Genomic DNA, 20,948 nt, shown 5'->3' with positions numbered 1-20,948 from the left:
CCAATAGAATCTAGCCAGGTAGGGTCACCACACACCCCCCCCCCCCCCCCCCCCCGCCATCAGTGGCCCCTTCCTAGAAAATAATTTCCTAGTGCAAAGGCCCTGAAAAGCTTTGTCTGTTTGCAGGGTCTCAGTAAACATCCGGTGGCTTACTGATTAGGTCCTGTTCCTTTCAACCGGTGGCTTACTAATTAAGTCCTGTTCCTAAAGGGACAAAGGGAAAGGAATTTTCTTTTTTTTTTTTTTCCTCCAGGGTTATTGCTGGGCTCGGTGCCTGCACCATGAATCCACCGCTCCTGGAGGCCATTTTTTCCCCCTTTTGTTGCCCTTGTTGTTGTAGCCTCGTTGTGGTTATTATTATTGCCCTTGTTGACGCTATTCGTTGTTGGATAGGACAGAGAGAAATGGAGAGAGGAGGGGAAGACAGAGTGGGGGAGAGAAAGACAGACACCTGCAGACCTGCTTCACCACCTGTGAAGCAACTCCCCTGCAGGTGGGGAGGCGGGGGCTCGAACTGGGATCCTTACGCTGGTCCTTGCGCTTTGCGCCACATGCGCTTAACCCACTGCGCCACCGCCCGACCCACGGAAAGGAATTTTCTATCTCTCACCACCAACAACTTATACTAAAAGCACTTAACGAATAACTGCATGAAAGAGAACTTTTCAAACTACTTCTAACATTCCTTAAAACTACTGCTTCTAACAGCACTGAGCCCCAGGGATAACCTTAGAGGCAAATATATATATATCTTGCAATCTCTCTTTGGAATCATCTGCCTGGCTCCTTGTTTTCTTTTACTTTTTTAATCTCAATTATATGAGATAAGGAATTTCACATGAGAGAGAACATAAGTCAGATGACCACTCTGTACATGGAGCACTGGGGATCAAACCAGGAACCTCAGCATGCAAGTACTGTTCTACCAGCTCACTATTTCTCAAACTCTTTGTTATTTTATTTTATTTTGGGGGGTATTTAAAATATCTTATATACAATAGTTTGTACATGCATTGTCTTAATTTTTTTTAAAATTATTATTATTTATTTTCCCTTTTGTTTCCCTTGTTTTATTGTTTGCTGGGAAATTGTGCAGATGCAGTCACATCTGCCATGTTGCCCCCTCAGGCTATTGCTAGTTCCCACCAGAGTTGGGACATTCTCAGAGGAGTGCCTGTTCTGCCATGTTGTGCCCTCAGGGCATTGTCTATTCCTGCAATAGTTGCAGTGCTCTGGTTACTCCTCCCCCTTCCCATTCTGGTGCGAGCTACTCCCATAAAAGCCCTTCTTCTTCCTCACCTCATTCTCTTGCCTGCTTTTCACTTCCTGTTTCGATGCAGGAAAGGTTACTTCGTGAGGCAGTCATTTTTGCTACCTCCACGTGGCCCAACCTGCTTCTCTCACCCAACTCTGAGGTGCCAGTGCAAATAAAGATTTGTGTTCCCTCTTCGCTCCAGATCTCCTCTCTCTCTTCTCCGGGGCGCAGCACGACAGTTGTTTTAGTTATTATTGTTGGTGTCGTTGTTGGATAGGATAGAGAGAAATGGACAGAGGATGTGGTCCAGGAGGTGGCCCAGTGGATAAGACTTTGGACTCTCAAGCATGAGGTCCTGAGTTCAATCCCCAGCAACACATGTACTAGAGTGATGTCTGGTTCTTTCTCTCCTATAATTTCTCATGAATAAATAAAGAAAATCTTTTTTAAAAAATGGAGAGAGGGGAGACAGAGAGACACCTGCAGACCTGCTTCACCGCCTGTGAAGCCGACTCCCTTGCAGGTGGGGAGTCAGGGGCTGGCACTGGGATCCTTACAGGGTCCCTGCGCTTGGTGCCACGTGCGCTTAAACCACTGTGCCACCACCTGACCCCTTTATTTTTAACCAAAGCACTGTGCAGCTTTGGCTTATGGTGGTGCTGGGGATTGAACCTGCGGCTTTGGAGCCTCAGGCATGAGAGGTCTTCAGAACATAAATAAAACTTCCCAAGGGCAAGGCTCTGTCAGTTTTGCACTGCAACATCCTTCGGCTCCAAAGTCGGGTGCTCTAATTCTTAACACGAGCAGCTGGGCGGCAGGGCGTCCAGGAGGTCACTGTGCATGCAGCTCTGGTTACTGCTGCTGCTGCTGCTGCTGCCAGTCTTCACGCCAACCTTGCAGAATTAATCAATCAAAATCTATCTCCTCGGATTCCAGCCTCACAAAAGTGAGAGGCAACCACTTCCCGCTTCTCTTTACAAACAGGTGGAAAGAAGATTGATGGGTCCTCCCCCAACCTTGTGCCAGCACAGGTAACGCGGACACTCAGCGCCCCACACAGGCAACTGCATGCGACTCACTGTCTCCGGAACGTTTCCGCGTCACATGCCGCGCGGCGGAGGATTTCTGTGTTGCACAGAGAACAGGCTGGGCGGAGCTTCCGGACGTAGCGACATCTGGCAGGGCCGGTGAGTTGGTGGTCAGGAGTCCAAGCTGAGCGGACCACGGGACTGGTTTTCCCGGATCTTGGCGGCTAGAAGGTGCCACCGGGGCCTGGGGTGGAGACCGAGTGGTCCCCACCGGCGTCGTAGTGAATGAGCCCTTGAGGGAGCGCCGAGGGGGAAGAGGGCACCTTCCATCTAGGAAGCTGCCTTTGGCGCTGCAGTCCAGGGATTGATTCTCCTTCCTTAGGACAAAGCGCGAGTTTGGGGAATCGTGGCCCTAGGTTCGAGTTTGTGATGGGTCTCCAGCAGTGTGGCTTCGAAGAGTCACTGACTGAACCCGGAAAGCAGGAACTGTCACCCCGCCTGTCCGCGGCGCGCGGCCATAGTGCTGCTCTCGTGGGACTGCAGGCAGCGGCGGGCCGGGCTGGGGTCTCGAGACGAGGCAGCGCCAGTTATAAAAGGGGCTACTGGGGGCTAGGGAGGCGGCATAGTGACCTGCAACATGCTCATCCCGAGGCTGGAGAGAATGAGAACTGAGAGGTGGCTGGAAATCCTGGCCGAATAATCTGCTGTTCACAGCGCACACCAGACATCTGCAGGTCTACTGCACCGAGTCTCCTCTCTCTGTCTCTTTAATTATCTTTATTGGATAGAGACAGCCGGAAATCCAACGGAAAGGGGGTGGTAGAGAGGGAAAGAGACAGAGAGACACCTGCAGACATGCTTCACCACTTGCAAAACTTCTCCCCTGCAGGTGGGGAACACAGGCTTGAACCTGGGTCCTTGCTCACTGTAACATGTGCGCTCTATCAGGTGCATCACCACCCAGCTCGTACACCCTTCTCACCCATCTCTGCAGTGAAAAGTAAACTAAAAATATACTTACTATTGATGTGACGGATGGAGGTGGCCATGGTTTCAAGAATTGAAGTTTTTTTAAAATTTTTTTTATATTTATTTTATTTATTTATTCCCTTTTGTTGCCCTTGTTGTTTTATTGTTGTAGTTATTATTGATGTTGTTGTTGGATAGGACAGAGAGAAATGGAGAGAGGGAGGGGAAGACAGGAGGAGAGAAAGATAGACACCTGCAGACCTGCTTCACCTCCTGTGAAGCGACTCCCCTGCAGGTGGGGAGCCGGGGTTCGAACCGGGATCCTTATGCCGTTCCTCGTGCTTTGTGCCACCTGCGCTTAGCCCCCTGCACTACAGCCCGACTCCCAAGAATTGAAGTTTTAAGAGGTTGAAACCAGGGCCGGGTGGTGGTGCACATGTTACAGTGCACAAGGAACCGGGTTCGAGACCCCCCACCCACCCCCCCCAGTCCCCACTTGCAAGGGGAAAGCTTTCTGGGGGGTGAAGCAGGGCTGTAGTGTGTCTCTCTCCTCCTCTCTATTTCCCACTCTCTTCTCAGTTTCTTTCTTTTTTTTAAAAGAATTTATTTATTTATGAGAAAGACAGGAGCGAGAAAGAACCAGACATCACTCTGGTACATGTGCTGCCAGGGATTGAACTCGGGACCCCATGCTTGAGAATCCAGTGCTTTATCCACTGCACCACCTCCTGGACCACTCCCTTCTCAATTTCTGACAGTCTCTATCCAGTAAATAAATAAAGCTAATAAACATTTTAAAAATGACAAAAAAAAAGACATTGAAACCATATAAGCTTTTGATTTTTTATTTATAAAAAGGAAACATTGACAAAACCATAGGATAAGAGGGGTAGAACTTCGCACAATTTCCACCACCAGACCTCAGTATACCAACCCCTCCACTGATCGCTTTCCTATTCTTTAACCCTCTGGGAGCATGGACCCAAGATCCTTGTGGGATGCAGAAGGTGGAAGGTCTGGCTTCTGTAATTGCTTCCCAGCTGAACATGGGCGTTGACAGGTCCATTCATACTCCCAGCCTGTCTCTCTCCCTAGTTGGGAAGGGCTCTGGGGAAGTGGAGCGCCAAGGCACATTGATAGGGTTGTCTGTCTAGGGAAGTCTGGTCGCATCCTGCTAGCATCTGGAACCTGGTGGCTGAAAAGAGAGTTAACATACAAAGCCAAACAAATTGTTGACCAATCATGGACCTAAAGGCTGGAATAGTGCAAATGAAGTTGGGTGGTCTTCCATTTTGGTGATAGCTAGTAGGCATATTTTAGTTATTTTTCAAAGGGCCTGTAGCTATACTAGTGTTTTTGTTTGTTTTGTTATTGTTGTGTTTTTTGCCTGAGCCTGAAAGCTGATATGCAGGTGAATCCTAATTATTGTCTGGGGAGATGATGTCATGGCTGGGAAAAGGACCAGAAAGCTGGATCAGGGAAGCGAGTGTTGTTGTGGTGGTCTGGTGTCGGGCTGCACCGCGGAGAAGAGAGCGGATGTCCAGAGCAAAGGGGTACACAAATCTTTATTATAGGATGGGGGGGGGTTTGGTTCGGACCACGTGGAGCCAGCCGGCAATGGTCGACCACGGGGGGGGGGGGGGGGGGGGAGAGCAGGGGGGTGAGGGGGCTTTTTATTGGGCGACAACCAGAGGTGACGTGTAGGGCCAGGATTGGTTGAAGGGGGCAATGCTAGGGTTTTGCGCGGCTTAGTAAAACCTGGGGGTGGAGACTGCATCAGAATAACTCCTCAGCAACAAGCGAGTAGCTCCCTAATATGGGGAAGGGGTATAAATATTGTTGACTGTAAACCCCATCGATTTGATGTGATCTGGGGTCCATAATTAGTTTAGGAGCCTGTGTGACCTCTACATCCCTCTAGATCTGAGCTTACATTGTGTGGTCATGAGTAGGAACATTCCATGCTGCCCCAGTATCGACCCATCTTCCTCAGGGGTAGCATAGAGTATGTTGTCCATCCTCCCTTCAGAGGATGGAACATTCTCTACCATTGTTGATCCAGGTTGAGGGCAAGGTCCTATAGGGGCCCACAAAGGGGTCTATTTTGTTGTTCCTGATAGAGATGACCGGAAACAATGGAGAGAGGGATTTATTTGAGTTCTGGGCCTATCAAGTCTGTTTGGGAGTCTCAGGACTCCCCGATTAGGGCCCCAGCTTATGGAATGGCCTGATAGTCATCATTAAAGTATGCCAGTCTTTTGCCCTTATTCAGCTTTTGCAGTCCTTGCTTTGCTAAGGTTAGCTTTGGAGTGAGTGAGAGAACTGTAATAGGAAGTAGGTGAGGAGGGTATCTAAGTCTCAGTGGACACTGTTTCATTATGAACTTGATACTGACTCACTAAAGACTATTGTGTATTTTTGCTTTCAGGTATATACTTTGACCTAATTTATGGATACATGTGAATATATGCTCTATCTTACGGGTCCTGGCCATTATCTAGGCTTTGGGACTTTGTTAGGAAGTGAACCTCCTGGAATGGAATTAGGGACTACCATGAAAGGAAAGGTCCCACCTGAGTGATGAGGGTAAAGGGTTGGCAATCTATGCCTGATGTCTCTGTACACAGTCTGAGGTGAAGCATGCTGAGATGGTACTTGTTGCATTTATTAGGTTGGAATCAGCGGATGCAATATCATTTGGCCTGACTTTAGAGAAGCATGCAGGGAAGTGAGCCCCACCCCAGAGGTTCCAGGATTGGGAGAAACACAGGCTCTATAGACGAAGTGGGAGATTCCTGTTGTCTTAGGGTTTAAGCAAATAGATAGTTATTGCAATAATCACATTGTTTGGCAATTGGGTTAACTTTGAAAAATCTCTTTTTTAGGATTTGCTGTATCATACACACCCTCACCATATTTTATGTCCTTTGACGTTATTTGCATATAGCTGTGCCACCAGTTGCTTCTGTTCTCCCTGGACTAAGCTTTTAAGAGAGTCAACCTATCAGAGACTCAGCCTATGTATTAAAAAGACTCAGTCCGTGCTTTAAAAAGTTTGAGACATTCAATTTTCCCCTCTCATACTGATTAAATAGTGATTTATAAACTATAAATTGATAGGAGTGTACATAAACACCATTCCCACCACCAAAAGACTGTGTCCCATCCCCCTCCCCCATGAAGCTGAACATCCACCCTCACCCTCTACCCAGGGTTTTTACTTTGGTGCCCTACTCTAAAGCTTTTGATTATTGGCATTCACAATGGCAGCAGAAACTTGGAAGATCACAGTGTTATATTCTTGGTAATTTATCTACTAAACCTACAAGGAACCAACATAGTGTCATGTTGAAATAGTGCAGGTGTTAAGAATCAAGTCACTCCAGGATACTCAAGTGAATCGTCAGATTTCCTGAAGAAAACCAATCTCTCCCAGTGCCACAGAGGGATTTGTTAATTCAGTGAGACACTTCACAACAAGAACTTCAATAAGCAATACGTAATTATGTAGTCACAGAAAACAGGCCATAAAAGCAGCTATCAACTTCTCAGTAGATTTTAATTCCAGAAATCCATTGATCCATGGATCAGTTCTCCTCTTCTTCCTCCTCCTTCTTTCTTCCTCTTCTTTTTATTTCACTGATATCAAACTTTTTTTTTAAAGTATTTTATTTATTTTATTTTTGAGAGAGATGCAGACAGAGAAAGACACAGAGAGAAATACCAGAGCACTGCTCAGCTCTGGCTTATGGTGGTGCAGGGGATTGAACCTGGGACTTCAGAGCGTCAGGCATGAGAGTCTCTTTACATAACCATTATGCTATCTACCTCCGAGATATCAAACTTGGCAGAGTCATACATACTCTGTTTCTCTATGCTAAAGTGCATCATGACTTTTTCAACAACCCAGTATTTCCCTGGGCTGTCAAAATAAGCTCTCTCTCTGACTCAGATGGAATTGTTTTGTCCTTGATATGTTGCCAGTTATGATGCTCTTTTACCCTTCATTTGTAGAAGAAGCTAGGAGTAACTGTGTGGGGGTGGAAGTTCCAGTGGGGAGGATGAAGATGCCAATAAGATGAGGATATTTGTTAAACTTGCTCTCAGCCCCCTATCACTAATTTATCCCTAATTATTAAATAAATATATGTGCATATTGAAAATAGAAAAAAGAATAGAGTAGTTCCTTACTAGATGTACTGCCCAGGTTAAAGCCTTTTCTCTACTACTTTGAAGGAACCTTTGGTGCTCTGGTCAGTCGATAAATCTCTTTCTCTGCCTCTCTTTGCCTGTCTTTATCTTTCTTTTATCTTTCTTTTTTCACAAGAGCACTGCTCAGGGAGTCGCGGGGTAGCACAGCGGGTTAAGCGCAGGTGGTGCAAAGCACAAGAACCAGTGTAAGGATCCCAGTTCCAGCCCCCGGCTCCTTACCTGCAGGGGAGTCACGTCACAGGCGGTGAAGCAGGTCTGCAGGTGTCTATCTTTCTCTCCCCATCTCTGTCTTCCCCTCCTCTCTCCATTTCTCTCTGTCCTATCCAACAATGACATCAATAACAACAATAATAACTACAACAATAAAATAACAAGGGCAACAAAAGGAAGTAAATAAATATTAAAAGAAAATAGAAAAAGTCATGGTGTATTAAAAAAAAACAAGCACTGCGCAGCCCTGGTTTATAGTGGTTTGGGGGATCAAACCTGGGACTTGAGCCTCAGGCATGAGTGTCTCTTTGCATAACCATTATGATATCTGTCCCCACTCTGTATCTAAAAATAAATAAAATTAAAAATTTTTTTAAAATATTTATTTATTTTCCCTTTTTGTTGCCCTTTTTTTTCATTATAGTCATTGTTGTTGTTATTGATGTCATTGTTGAATAGGGCAGAGAGAAATGGAGAGAGGAAGGGAAGACAGAGAGAGGGAGAGAAAGATACACACCTGCAGACCTTCTTCACCACTTGTGAAGTGACTCCCCTGCAGGTGGGGAGCCAAGGGATCGAACCGGGATCCTTATACAGGTCCTTGTGCTTTGCACCACGTGCACTTAACCCGCTGCGCTACCACCCGACTCCCTAAAAATAAATAAAATTTTAAAATTTCTTGCCCTATAGGAAAAAAAAGGTAAAAAGCAAAAACTCAGTTACCTTAATCTTGTCACCAAGAAGAAGCCATTGTCCTACTGAATGAATACATATTTTCCATTTTCTTTTAATAGTTGAGTCTGGTAAGACAGGACCGTTTGCCTGCTTTTTCATGTACACCAATCTGGTTCAAGCCCAGCACCCACCACACTGGGGAAGTTTCAGTGCTATGATCCTTCCCTGTATCCTTCTGAAAAAGTTGGCTTGAGTGGTAAAGTTTTGATCATAACAACACCAAGAAATAGTTGAGATCATAGTATAGGCCTAATATTGTGTTCTTTTTCTGAATCATATATTTACCATTTTTAAATATTAAGACGTTTCACTGAGAACCTCTGTTTATGATAAAAAGCCTCAAATACATGGAGTGCAGAGTTAGTACAGTAGTCTGCCCAACTTCAGAGGATACTTCCCAGGATCCTCAGTGGATGCCTGAAACCAGGGGTAATACCAAACCTTATATGTTTTCTCCTACTGAGGCATACCTGTGACTAAGTTGAATTTATAAGATAAGCACATTAAGAGATTAGTACTAAAATAGAACAGTTGCAATAACATAGTGATGCAGTTGGGAGGTGATAAAATACTGAATTCTCAAGAATGAGGCCCCCAGTTCAAGCCTCCCCCCACTGCATGTGACAGAGTGATGCTCTGGTGTTCTCTCTCTCTCTTTCATTAATAAATAGATTAAAAAAAAACAGTATAGGGGCCGGGTGGTGGTGCACCTGGTTGAGTGCACATATTACAATGCTCAAGGACCCAGGTTTGAGCCCCTGGTCCCCACCTGCAGGGGAGAAGCTTTGTGAGTGGTGAAGCAATGCTGCAGGTTTCTCTTTCGCTCTCCCTCTGTCACCCTCGTGATTTCTGGCTGTCTCTATCCAATAAATAAAGATTAAAAAAACAACAGTATAATAGAGTAATGTGCTATTTAGTGGATTTGGGTCAGTCCTGGAATACATACATATATATATATATATATATATATATATATATATATATATATATACACACACACACACACACACACACACACACACATATATATCCCTGTTATAGCCTAGGTATGCACCAGACTACCTACGCTATCTGACCTTGGTACAGCAACATCACCTAATGGTATGTGTCTCAGAATGTATCCCTCTCGTCAAGTGGCACATGACTGTAAATGTTATGTAAATATGAATTTTCTGTCTCAAAATAACTTATATGATATTTTCAGATGATGGTTGATGGCAGGTTATTGAAATTCTGGATAGCAAAACCAAACTAGTGAAGATTATTGTATGAATGAGTTGCCATGTATTTGTCACTATAACAGTCATCAACTGAGTTGTTTTGTCTTTGCCAGTACCCCTTTCCGTAATTCTATGTTTCTGTTTTGTGACAATAATATACTAAAAATATTATTATTTATCAGTGAGAGAGAAGGCAAAGAGAACCAGAGCATCATTCTAGCACACTTGATGCTGGGGATCAAACTGGGGACTTCATGCTTTGAGATTCCAATACTCTATCCACTGTGTCATCTCACATAATTTTTATTTTTTTTGCCTCCAGAGTTATCTCTGGGGCTCGGTGCCTGCACTAGGAATACACTGCTCCTGGAGGCCATTTTTCCCATTTTGTTGCCCTTGTTGTTGTCATTATTGTTGTTGTCATTGCTGTTGTTGTTGTTGGATAGGATAGAGAGAAATCGAGAGAGGAGGGAAGACAGAGAGGGGGAGAGAAAGATAGACACCTGCAGATCTGCTTCACCACTTGTGAAGTGACCCCTCTGCAGCTGGGGAGCCGGGGGCTTGAACTAGGATCCTTCTGCCAGTCCTGTGATTTACGCTATATATATATATATATATATATATATATATTTTTTTTTTTTTTCCCCCAGAACACTGCTCATCTCTGGTTTATGGTGGTGTGGGGGATTGAACCTGGGACTTGAAAGCCTCAGGCATGAAAGTCTCTTTGCATAACCATTATGCTATATCCGCACTGCGCCATGTGCGCTTAACCTGCTGCACTACCGCCCAGCCCCCTGTCCCATAATTTTTAAGATTTATTTATTTACTTATGAATAGAAAGGAGGAGAGAGGGAGACAGGCGGTAGCGCAGCAGGTAGTGCAAAGCGCAAGGACTGGTGGAAGGACCCCGGTTCTAGTCTCCAGCTCCCCACTTGTAGGGGGTTTGCTCCACAAGCAGTGAAGCAGGTCTGCAGGTGTCTTTCTCTCCACCTCTCTGGCTTCCCCTCCCCTCTCCATTTCTGTCTGTCCTATCCAACAATGACGACATCAATAACAACAACAATAATAACTGCAACAATAAAACAACAAGGGCAACAAAAGGGAATAAGTAAATAAATATTTTTTTAAAAAAATTTTAAAGAGAGGAGAGAGAGAACCAGAGCATTACTCTGGCACATGTGGTGCTGGGGTTTGAACTTGGGATCTCATGCCCTAGATAGAATACAGTGCTTATTCACTGTGCCATCTCCCACATCTCAGTGCATTTTTTTCCCTTTTTTGTAAAAACTTGACCCAGGAGGTTAAGAAATAACCCCTAGTCCTTTATCCTCTCTCTATCATGAATAAACCAATTTGAAAAACTTTCTGAGGCTGGGGAGACAGCATAATGATTATTCAAAAGACTTCCATGCCTGAGGCTATGAGATCCCAGGTTCATTTCCCAGCACCATCATAAGCCAGAGCTAAGCAGTACTCTAGACTAACTCTCTCTCATAAAAATAAAATCACCAAACACATCCATCCAAAAAGATCTGTGTGTACACCTAAGTTCATAGCAGCACAATTTGTAATAGCCAAAACCTGGAAGCAACCCAGGTACAACAACGGATGAGTGGTTGACCAAGTTGTGGCACAATGTGCTCACATTGTGCTCACATTGTGTCACATTTCATTGTGACACAATGAAATACTACTCAGGTATTAAAAATGGTGAATTTGGGAGTCAGAAGGTGTTAAGCGCAGGTGGCCCAAAGCATAAGAATCTGCATAAGGATCCCCACCTACAAGGGAGTCGTGTCACAGGCAGTGAAGCAGGTCTGCAGGTGTCTGTCTTTCTCTCCCCCTCTCTGTCTTCTCCTCCTCTCTCCATTTCTCTCTGTCTTACCTAACAACGACAGCATCAATAACAACAATAATAACTACAACAATAAAATAAAAAGGGCAACAAAAGGGAATAAATTTTAAAAAGTGGTGAATTCACCTTCTTCACCTCATCTTGGATGGAGCTTGAAGAAACCATATTAAGTGAGATAAGTCAGAAGCAGAAGGATGAATATGGGATGATCTCACTCATAGACAGAAGTTGGAAAACAAGAACAGAAGAGAAAACACAAAGACCTTGAACTGGAGTTGGTGTATTGCACCAAAGTAAAAGACTTTGGACTTTAGGGGGAGGGTTCAGATCCTGGGACATTATGGCAGAGGACCTGGGGGGGGGTGGATTATGTGGAAAACTGGGAAATGTTATGCATGTACAAGCTACTGTACTTTACTGTCAACTGTAAGTCCTCCAATAAAGAAATTTAAAATAATAAAATCAATAGAATACTTAAAATAAGAAAAAAGGCTCACGCCTGAGGTTATAAAGACCCAGGTCAAACTTCAGCATAACCATGAGCCAGAGTGGAGTAATGCTGTACTTGGTTGTTTTTTTGTTGTTTTTTTCCTCCGCCAGGATTATTGCTGCGGCTGGGTGCCTGCCACTGCTCCTGGAAGCTTATTTTTTCCCCTTTTGTTTCCCATGTTGTTTTTATTGTTGCTGTAGTTATTATTGTTGTTATTGCTGTTGTTGTTATTGGATAGGACAGAGAAATCGAGAGAGATGGGTTAGAGAAGGATAGACACCTGCAGGTCTGCTTCACCACTTGTGAATCTAACCCCCTGCAGGTTGAGAGCTGGGGGCTCAGACGGATCCCTGCGCTGGTCAGTGTGTTTTGTGCCATGTGTGCTTAACCCGCTGTGCTACCGCCTGGCCCCCATCTACTTGGTCTCTATTCTCTGTTTCTCCTATCTTTCTCACTAAAAAATAAATATAAAAACCTTTCTATTGACAAATTTGTACATAAATATTCATATTATTTCTGAGTCATGGAAATATGAGGTCCATGAGGATTTTGCAAAGTGTTTTCATTAAACAGTAATGACTGAATAAACTAAAGAATATGAAAAACCGGGGGCCGGGTGATAGCGCCCGGTAAGCGCACATGGAGCAAAGCACAAGGACTGGCCTAAGGATCCCAGTTCAAACCCCAGACTCCTGACCTTAAGCAGGGGGTCACTTTGCAAGCAGTGAAGCAAGTCTGCAGGTGTCTTTCTCCCTTCTGTCTCCCCTCATCCCTCGAATTCTCTGTCCTATCCGACAACAGTAACAACAACTATAAAAAACAAGGGCAACAAAAGGGGAAAAATAGCCTCCAGGGGCAGTGAATTCGTGGTGCCCGCACTGAACCCCAGCAATAACCCTGGAGGCAAAAATAAATAAATAAAAAGAAAAGTGTTGGGGAGATAGCATCATGGTTATGCAAAAAAAAAAAAAAAAACCTCCCCTGCCTGTCCAACCTCAAAGACCAGGGAATCGGCGGTAGCTCAGTGGGTTAAGTGCACATGGCTCGAAGCGCAAGGACCAGCGAAAGGATCCCGGTTGGAGGCCCCGATTCCCCACCTGTAGGGGAGTCGCTTCACAGGCGATGAAGCAGGTCTGCAGGTGTCTATCTCTCCCTCTGTCTTCCCCATCTCTCTCCATTTCTCTCTGTTCTAACAATGACATCAATAATAATAACTACAACAATGAAAAACAAAGCAACAAAAGGGAAAAAATAAATAAAATTTCACGTAATAGTGCATATTTGCTTCTAGAAGTTTAAGCATTTTCAGTTATAAGAATTTACTAATCAAAGATGTATTTTCTCTAGTCTAATTCTAATTTAGTATACTATTTTCTGTTGCTTTAAAAGACTCTAAACACATATATTTTAAATTATTTTCTTTCTTTCCTTTTTTGTTGCCCTTGTTTTGTTATAGTTATTGTTATTGATGTCGTCATTGTTGGATAGGACAGAGAGAAATGGAGAGAGAAGGGGAAGACAGAGAAGGAGAAAGAAAGAGAGACACCTGCAGACCTGCTTCACTGCCTGTGAAGCGACTCCCCTGCAGATAGGGAGCCGGGGGCTCGAACCGGGATCCTTAAAGTGGTCCTTGTGCTTTGCCCCACATGCGCTTAACCCGCTGCGCTACCGCCCGACTCCCTCTAAACATTTTGATGAGATGTAGCTGACAAAAAAATAATGTTTTATTCTCTTTTATAGCCATAATTTTCCCCCAAATTTTGCTTCCCTGAAGATATTAAAACTTAATCTTCGGGCGGGGGTGACAGCATAATGGTTATGCAAACAGACTCTCATGCCTGAGGCTCCTAAGTCCCAGGTTCAATCCCCCGCACCACCATAAGCCAGAGCTGAGCAGTGCTCTGGTGTTTCTCTCTGTGTCTCTCTCTCTGCATCTCTCTCAAAAATAAAATTAATAAAAAATTTAAAAAAAAACCTTAATCTTCAAGAATTTCCTGATACGGAAATATCTGAAAAAAGTTAGTAAGCTTACAAAATAGTAGCTTTGTTCATCATTTCCTGCCTCTCACCTTTCTCTTCTTGTGCATTAATTCGAAGAAATGATTATTGTTAGCTGTCTCTGCTCTTCAGGAGAAAGGGACAGTGGTTCGACCCCCCCCCACCTGCAGGGGAGTCGCTTCACAAGCGGTGAGGCAGGTTTGCAGGTGTCTTTCTCTCCCCCTCTCTGTTTTCCCCTCCTCTCTCCATTTCTCTCTGTCCTAACAACAATGACATCAATAACAACAATAAAAAAAAAAGGCAACCAACCTCAAAGACAAGGTTGATCCCCAGGACTACCACCATTAGCTAGAGCTGAGCAGTGTTCTGATCTCACTCTCTCTGTTTCATTACTAAAAATAATAATTAAATAAAATACAATTATATGTAAAAATATGAAAAAACAATAATTCTGAGTTTATTTTCCTTATATGTTTAATTCCCTGTATTAATTTTTAATTTATTTATTTTCCCTTTTGTTGCCCTTGCTGTTTTTTATTGTTGTAGTTATTGTTGTTGTTGTTGTTGTTGTTATTAATGTCGTTTTTGTTGCATAGGACAGAGAGAGGAAGGGAAGACAGAGGGGGGGGAGAAAGATAGACACCTGCAGGGGGTCGGGCGGTGGCGCAGTGGGTTAAGCGCATGTGGCACAAAGCGCAGGGACCGGTGTAAGGATCCCGGTTCGAGCCCCCGGCTCCCCACCTGCAGGAGAGTCGCTTCACAGGCGGTGAAGCAGGTCTGCAGGTGTCTATCTTTCTCTCCCCTTCTCTGTCTTCCCCCCCCCTCCATTTCTCTCAGTCCTATCCAACAACGAATTGCGTCAACAAGGGCAATAATAATAACCACAACGAAGCTACAACAAGGGCAACAAAAGGGGGAAAAAAATGGCCTCCAGGAGCGGTGGATTCATGGTGCAGGCACAGAGCCCAGCAATAACCCTGGAGGAGGGGAAAAAAAAAAAAAAGACACCTGCAGACCTGCTTCATTGCCTGTGAAGCGACTCCTCTGCAGGTGGGAACCCGGAGCCCAGTTCTGGAACTGGGATTCTTATGCCGGTCCTTGCTCTTTGCACCACGTGCGCTTAACCCGCTGCTCTACTGCCGGACTCCCTAGAACTGGGATTCTTAATCCGGTCCTTGCGCTTCCGGCCACAGTGCGCTTAACCCACTGCACTACTGCCAGACTCCCTATTAATTATTTATGAGAAGGATTGGAGGAGCGAGAAAGAACCACTGGTACATGTGCTGCCATGAACTCAGGACCTCATGCTTGAGAGTCTAATGCTTTATCCACTGTGCAAACCCTCCCTTTTTTTTTTTTTTTCAAATTTGATTGTGTGCACTTGAAAAACATCTTTAGAAAATTTACAACCCAATGACTTTTGCAGGATATTGAATAGTATAATTCAATTAAGGAAAAAATGGATGATGAACCTGAAAGAACTAAACGATGGGAAGGAGGCTATGAAAGGACATGGTAAGTAGAGAATTCTCTCCTGTAGACTGTGTGTGTGTGTGTGTGTGTGTGTGTGTGTGTGTGTGTGTGTGTGTGTGTGTGTGTCACTGGGAATAAAACCAGTGTATGTGCTCTACTACTTCCACGACCCAATTTCTATATTATTAAGAGAGAGCAGAGGGAGAGAGAGGGAGACACCAAAGCAGTGCTTTATGATCCATGGAATTCCACATTCTAGCATTGGTGCTCTCATGTGGTGGTGTCAGGGATTGAACCCAGTACTTCCTGCATGAAAGGCGTGCACTCTGTCCACTAAACTACATCCCTAATTCTTATATTTTTCTGTCCTTTACAACTTTATGAAAAAATATTTAACATATGCTACAGTTCACTAGTTTCCAATGTATAACTTGGAAATTTTAACAAATCGGTGGGGGAAGGGAAGCTAGGCTGTGGCACAAGGACCCAGGTTGGACTTCTCTCTCCCCACCTGCAAGGGGGAAGCTTCATGAGCAGTGGAGCAAGTTTACAGTAGTCTGATTTTTCTCTCTCCCTCTCTGTCTCTGCTTCTCTTAATTCCTCTGCTACCTAATAAGAAAGGAAGGGGTGAGAGGAACAAGAAAAAAATAAAATTTGGGAGGTGTCTTAGTAGTAGAGCTTTGAGCTTATAAGCATAAGGTCCCAGTCCCCAGCACCACATATGCCAGAGAGCTTTTCTGGCTTCTCCCTGTCTTCTCTATCTCTCTCATGAAATAAATACAATAAATATTTCAAAAATAAAATTTACCAAGTTGTATAATCATCACCATAAATTAGTTTTAGAGCATTCCCACCACCCCTGTAACATTCTTCATGCCCATTCATTTTTATCTCTATCCCTAGAGAACCACTAATCTACTTCCTGTCTTTATAATTTTTCCTTCTAGACATTTCATGTCAATGTAATCATATGTGACTAATTTTGTGTGGCTTCCTTTCCTTTAACATATCTCATTCACTTAGTATTGTGTTCTAATTATATGGCTACTCCTTATTTTTAGCCATTCACCAATTGATAGACACTTAGATTGATTATAATTATTGACTATTATGAATCATGCAGCTATGAACATTTGCATGCAATTTTTTCACATAGACTTTCATTTATCTTGGATTATTAACTTTTAGCTTATCTTTTTTGTTTTATTTATTTATTTTCCCTTTTGTTGCCCTTGTTGTCTTTTTATTGTTGTAGTTATTATTATTGTTGTTAATGATGTCGTCGTTGTTAGATAGGACAGAGAGAACTGGAGAGAGGAGGGGAAGACGGGGGAAAGAAAGATAGACACCTGCAGACCTTCACCACTTGTGAAGCAACTTCCCTGCAGGTGGGGAGCCGGGGGCTCAAACTGGGATCCTTACTCCAGTCCTTGTGCTTTGTGCCATTATAGGGAGATTCTTAAAGAAGATGAATCAGGATCACTCAAAGCAACAATAGAAGACATTCTTTTCAAAGCAAAGAGAAAAAGGTATGTATACTTTTTCTACATGTATTATAAAATGGAAAATATTTTATTTTCATCTACCTATATCCATTCCTCAGTACTTCAGTTCAGGGTAACTACCCTGGGGCCTTCAGACAAGGAATAAGGAACAGCAAGATAGCACCTCAGCAGGGATTATTCAAAATGCCTATTATTGTGTGAACCCCATAAATTGATCATTTAGTTGTTGAAAATGATGAGGTCATCTTCTTTGCATCATCTTGGCTGGGACTTGAAGGAGTCATGTTGAATGAGATTAGCCAAAAAGAGGACAAAAGTACTGGATGCCATTATAGGTACAACTTAAGAAACAAGGACAGAAGAGAAAACACAAGGTGGAACTTGGACTGGGTGGGAGATATTGCACTAAAGCTAAGGACTCTGGGGCAGGATGGGGTAGAGCAGGCATTGGGGTCCTAGGGCATGATGGTGGAAAAAGACCTACAATGGAGGTGCAAGAGTGTTTTGCACTCATCTATCTTGGGGAGATGAGAAATTGTGCCATGTGTCAACAGCTGTACTGTAAACCATTAACATCAAAATTTGATTATGAAGTGATTAAGAAAATGTTGGTCAGTTGACAAGCTGTGTTGATTTTTTGGTTAGTATATGGTATTCCATTAAAATTTTTGCATAATTTTAACAGAGTTTTTGAGCACCATGGACAAGTTCGACTTGGAATGGTATGTAATTTTTTTCTTTTATTGGTACAGAATTAACTTGGAAGAACAACGTTTTGGGTTGATGAAATAAGCAATATGAAAACAACCAAACTTTAAAATATTATGTTAATTATATATACAGAATATGTAATATTAAATATCATTTTTATTTTAGAAAATTGCCCTTCTTTGTGTGTGTGATTTTTTTTTTTTTTTGTAGATGAGACATCTTTATGTTGTAGTAGATGGATCAAGAACAATGGAAGACCAAGATTTAAAGCCAAATAGACTAACATGTACTTTAAAGGTACAACAAAATTATCCTAAATTATAGAATTCTGGTGGTGGAAATGGTATGAAATTATACACCTCTTATCCTATAATCTTGTCAATCATTATTAAATCAATTTTAAAGGATCATCCTAATTTATATTAAATATGAAAAGGACACTGAATACACACACACACACACACATACACACACACGGTGTTTTAAAGTTTGTTTTTTTTTTAACCACAGCACTGCTCAGCTCTGGCTTATGGTGGTGCTGGAGAGGGAGGATTCAACCTGGGACTTTGGAGCCTCAGGCATCAGAGTCTCTTTGTGTAACCATTATGCTATCTACCCTTGCCCTAAATGATATTTTTTAGAGAATTCAATCCCCCCCGTCCTTTTTTATAGTTAATAAAAAGTGTAGTGAAGTAGAATTCATACCAGAGCACAAAGGAAAATGGTACACCAACATAGCTAATTATTTCTTTAATTTTCACCCTCCCACCCCAGCACCTAATTTTTTTTCCCCTTTTGTTGCCCTTGTTTAACATTGTTGTGGTTATTGATGTCATTGTTGGTGGATAGGACAGAGAGAAATGGAGAGAGGAGAAGACTGAGACAGGGAGAGAAAGACAGACACTTTCATCGCCTGTGAAGCGACTCCCCTGCAGGTGGGGAGCCAGGGCTCAAACTGGGATCCTTACACGGTCCTTGCGCTTTGTGCCATGTGCGCTTAACCCGCTGCACCACTGCCCGACTCCCCTAATTTTGTTTTTATTAATTACCCTTAAAAAAGAAAAAAAAATATTTATCAGAGGGAGAGACACACACAAACAGAATCAGAGTATCACTCTGGCATATGTGATGGTGGGGATCAAACTTAGGACCTCTTGCTTGCAAGTCCAATGCTATAGCCACTGCACAACTTCCCAATCCAGAGTTCTCCTTTTCGTTAAATCTTTATTCTCCTTTGACTTACTTAAATCAAAATGTCCTTAATTTAGAAACCGGATTGGAGAAACAGCTCATGTGGATAGTATGCTTTTTGCTATATATATGACCCAGATTTGAGCCCAGCCTCCACCACATTGAAGGCAACTGTGGTGCTGTGGTCTCTTAACTCTCTCTCTACCTCTCTGTCTCTATCTAAAAATAGATAATTAAAAGGAGTAAAGTGGGGGGCCGGGTGGTGGTGGTGCACCTGTGTACATGTTACAAAAAGAAAGGACCCGGGTGCAAGCCCCCAGTCCCCACCTGCAGGGGAAAAGCTTTGCAAGTGGTGAAGCAGTGTTGCAGGTGTCTCTCTGTCTCTCTTCTGTTGTTTTCGCCGGGCTGGCTTCACGGGCGGGTAACAGACGACCAGGGACTCATGGTTGAGCTGTAGGCAGTATCTCTTTATTCATGCAGGACGCAGCACAATCTAAACTGAGCTAAGCTAAACTCAAGGTACTGTAAAACTCACAATGCTGTCTTTATATATATACTTGCCAAGTAGGGTGGAAACAGGATGTGACATAGAGAGGGCGGAGAGAAAAGTGACTGGTGAAAATCAGAGTGTGACTAGGAGAGGATCAGGGTGTGACAAGGAGAGGGGGTGGAGCTGGCGAGAATTCTATCACTGAACCACTAATGCCCTGGAGAGAGGGTGGTGCTTGTTAACAGTTATGTAAATAGAATGAAGTGGTTATGTAAATAGAACAGTGTTAAGCAGGGGGGATTTAAACCAAATGAAACAGAAGGAGTCTCATACATACCAACACTCTTCCCTCTCAATTTCTAGCTGTCTCTATGGAATATCCAATAAACAAATAAAAAAATTAAAAATAAAAAAAGAAAGAAAATAGTAAAGTGGTCCAGGAGGCAGCGCAGCATTGGACCCTCAAGTATGAAGCTCCTAGTTCAATCCCTGGCTGCACATGTACCAGAGTGATGTCTGGTTCTTTCCTTTTCTCCTCCTTTCTCATTAATAAATAAATAAAATATTTTTTAAAAAGAAAGTAGTAAAAAGAGGCTGGGCAGTGGCGTACCTGGTTGAATGCACATGCTGCAGAGCACAAGGACCTGGATTCAAGCCTCAGGGAAGCTTTGGAATGGTGAAGAAGTGCTGCAGGTGTTTCTTGGTCTCTCCCTATCTATCTCCCCCTTCTCAATTCCTCTTTGTCTCTAACCACTAAATTATATATGTGTGTGTGTGTGTGTGTGTGTGTGTGTGTGTGTGTGTGTGTGTGTGTGTGTATTGCCTCAAGGGTTATTGCTGGAGCTCGGTGCCTGCACTGCTCCTGGAGGCTTTTTTTTCCCTTTTGTTGCCCTTGTTTATTGTTGTTATTGCTGTCATTATTGTATAGGACAGAGATGGGGAGAGAAAGATAAGACACCTGCAGACCTGTTTCACTGCTTGTGAAGCAACCCCCCTGCAGGTGAGGAGCTGGGGGCTCGAACTGGGATCCTTGAGCTGGTCCTTGTGCTTCGAGACATGTGTGCTTAACCCACTGCACTACCACCCAGCCCTCTAAATAATCTTTTTTTTAAAAAAAAAAAAAAGTAGTGGGGGTTGGCAATAGTGCAGGCACAAAGTACAAGGATCTGCGTAAGGATCCCATTCGAGCCAGCAGCTTACCACCTTCAGGGGGGGTCACCTCACAAGCGGTGAAGCAGGTCTGTGGGTATCTTTCTCTCCCCCTCTCTGGCTTCCCTTCCTCTCTCGATTTCTCTGTCCTATCCAGCAACAACAATGATGACTACAATAACTAGGGCAATGGGGCAAAAAAAAAAAACAGTAAAAATATATTATTCCTAATTATCCTCATTCTCATTTTTGTCTTCATTTTCCCTTTTCCTTGATTTCTTTGTTTATATTGTTTCTATCTTCTGTGCCTAATTAAAAAAAATCTTTTTAATTTATTTTAATGAGAAAGAGTAGGTACAGAGGGAAAGATATTATGAGAGAGAGAAAGAGACCAGAACACTGCTCAGTCCTGGTTTATGGGGGGCTGGGGATTGAACCTGGTACTTCAGAGCCT

At 43.3% G+C, this 20,948-nt stretch overlaps 1 protein-coding gene across 4 annotated transcripts in view; it reads left to right on the top strand.

Moving 5' to 3' along the window:
- The first annotated feature begins 2,384 nt into the window (after window positions 1-2,384).
- Window positions 2,385-20,948, top strand: part of LOC103120788 (general transcription factor IIH subunit 2) — a 50,566-nt gene continuing 32,002 nt past the window's right edge. Inside the window, exons 1-6 of one of the 4 annotated variants that reach the window (XM_060191251.1) lie at window positions 2,402-2,442; window positions 9,451-9,510; window positions 15,402-15,490; window positions 16,900-16,977; window positions 17,639-17,675; window positions 17,875-17,961. In XM_060191251.1, the coding sequence (XP_060047234.1) occupies window positions 15,435-15,490; window positions 16,900-16,977; window positions 17,639-17,675; window positions 17,875-17,961 (258 nt within the window). In that variant the 5' untranslated portion in view covers window positions 2,402-2,442; window positions 9,451-9,510; window positions 15,402-15,434. The other 3 variants (XM_060191253.1, XM_060191252.1, XM_060191254.1) reach the window with 3 other exon arrangements.

Source organism: Erinaceus europaeus, chromosome 5 (genome assembly GCF_950295315.1).
Source record: "Erinaceus europaeus chromosome 5, mEriEur2.1, whole genome shotgun sequence".
In the NCBI taxonomy this organism is placed as follows: Eukaryota; Metazoa; Chordata; class Mammalia; order Eulipotyphla; family Erinaceidae; genus Erinaceus; species Erinaceus europaeus.
This window is presented reverse-complemented; position numbering and strand designations above follow the sequence as displayed.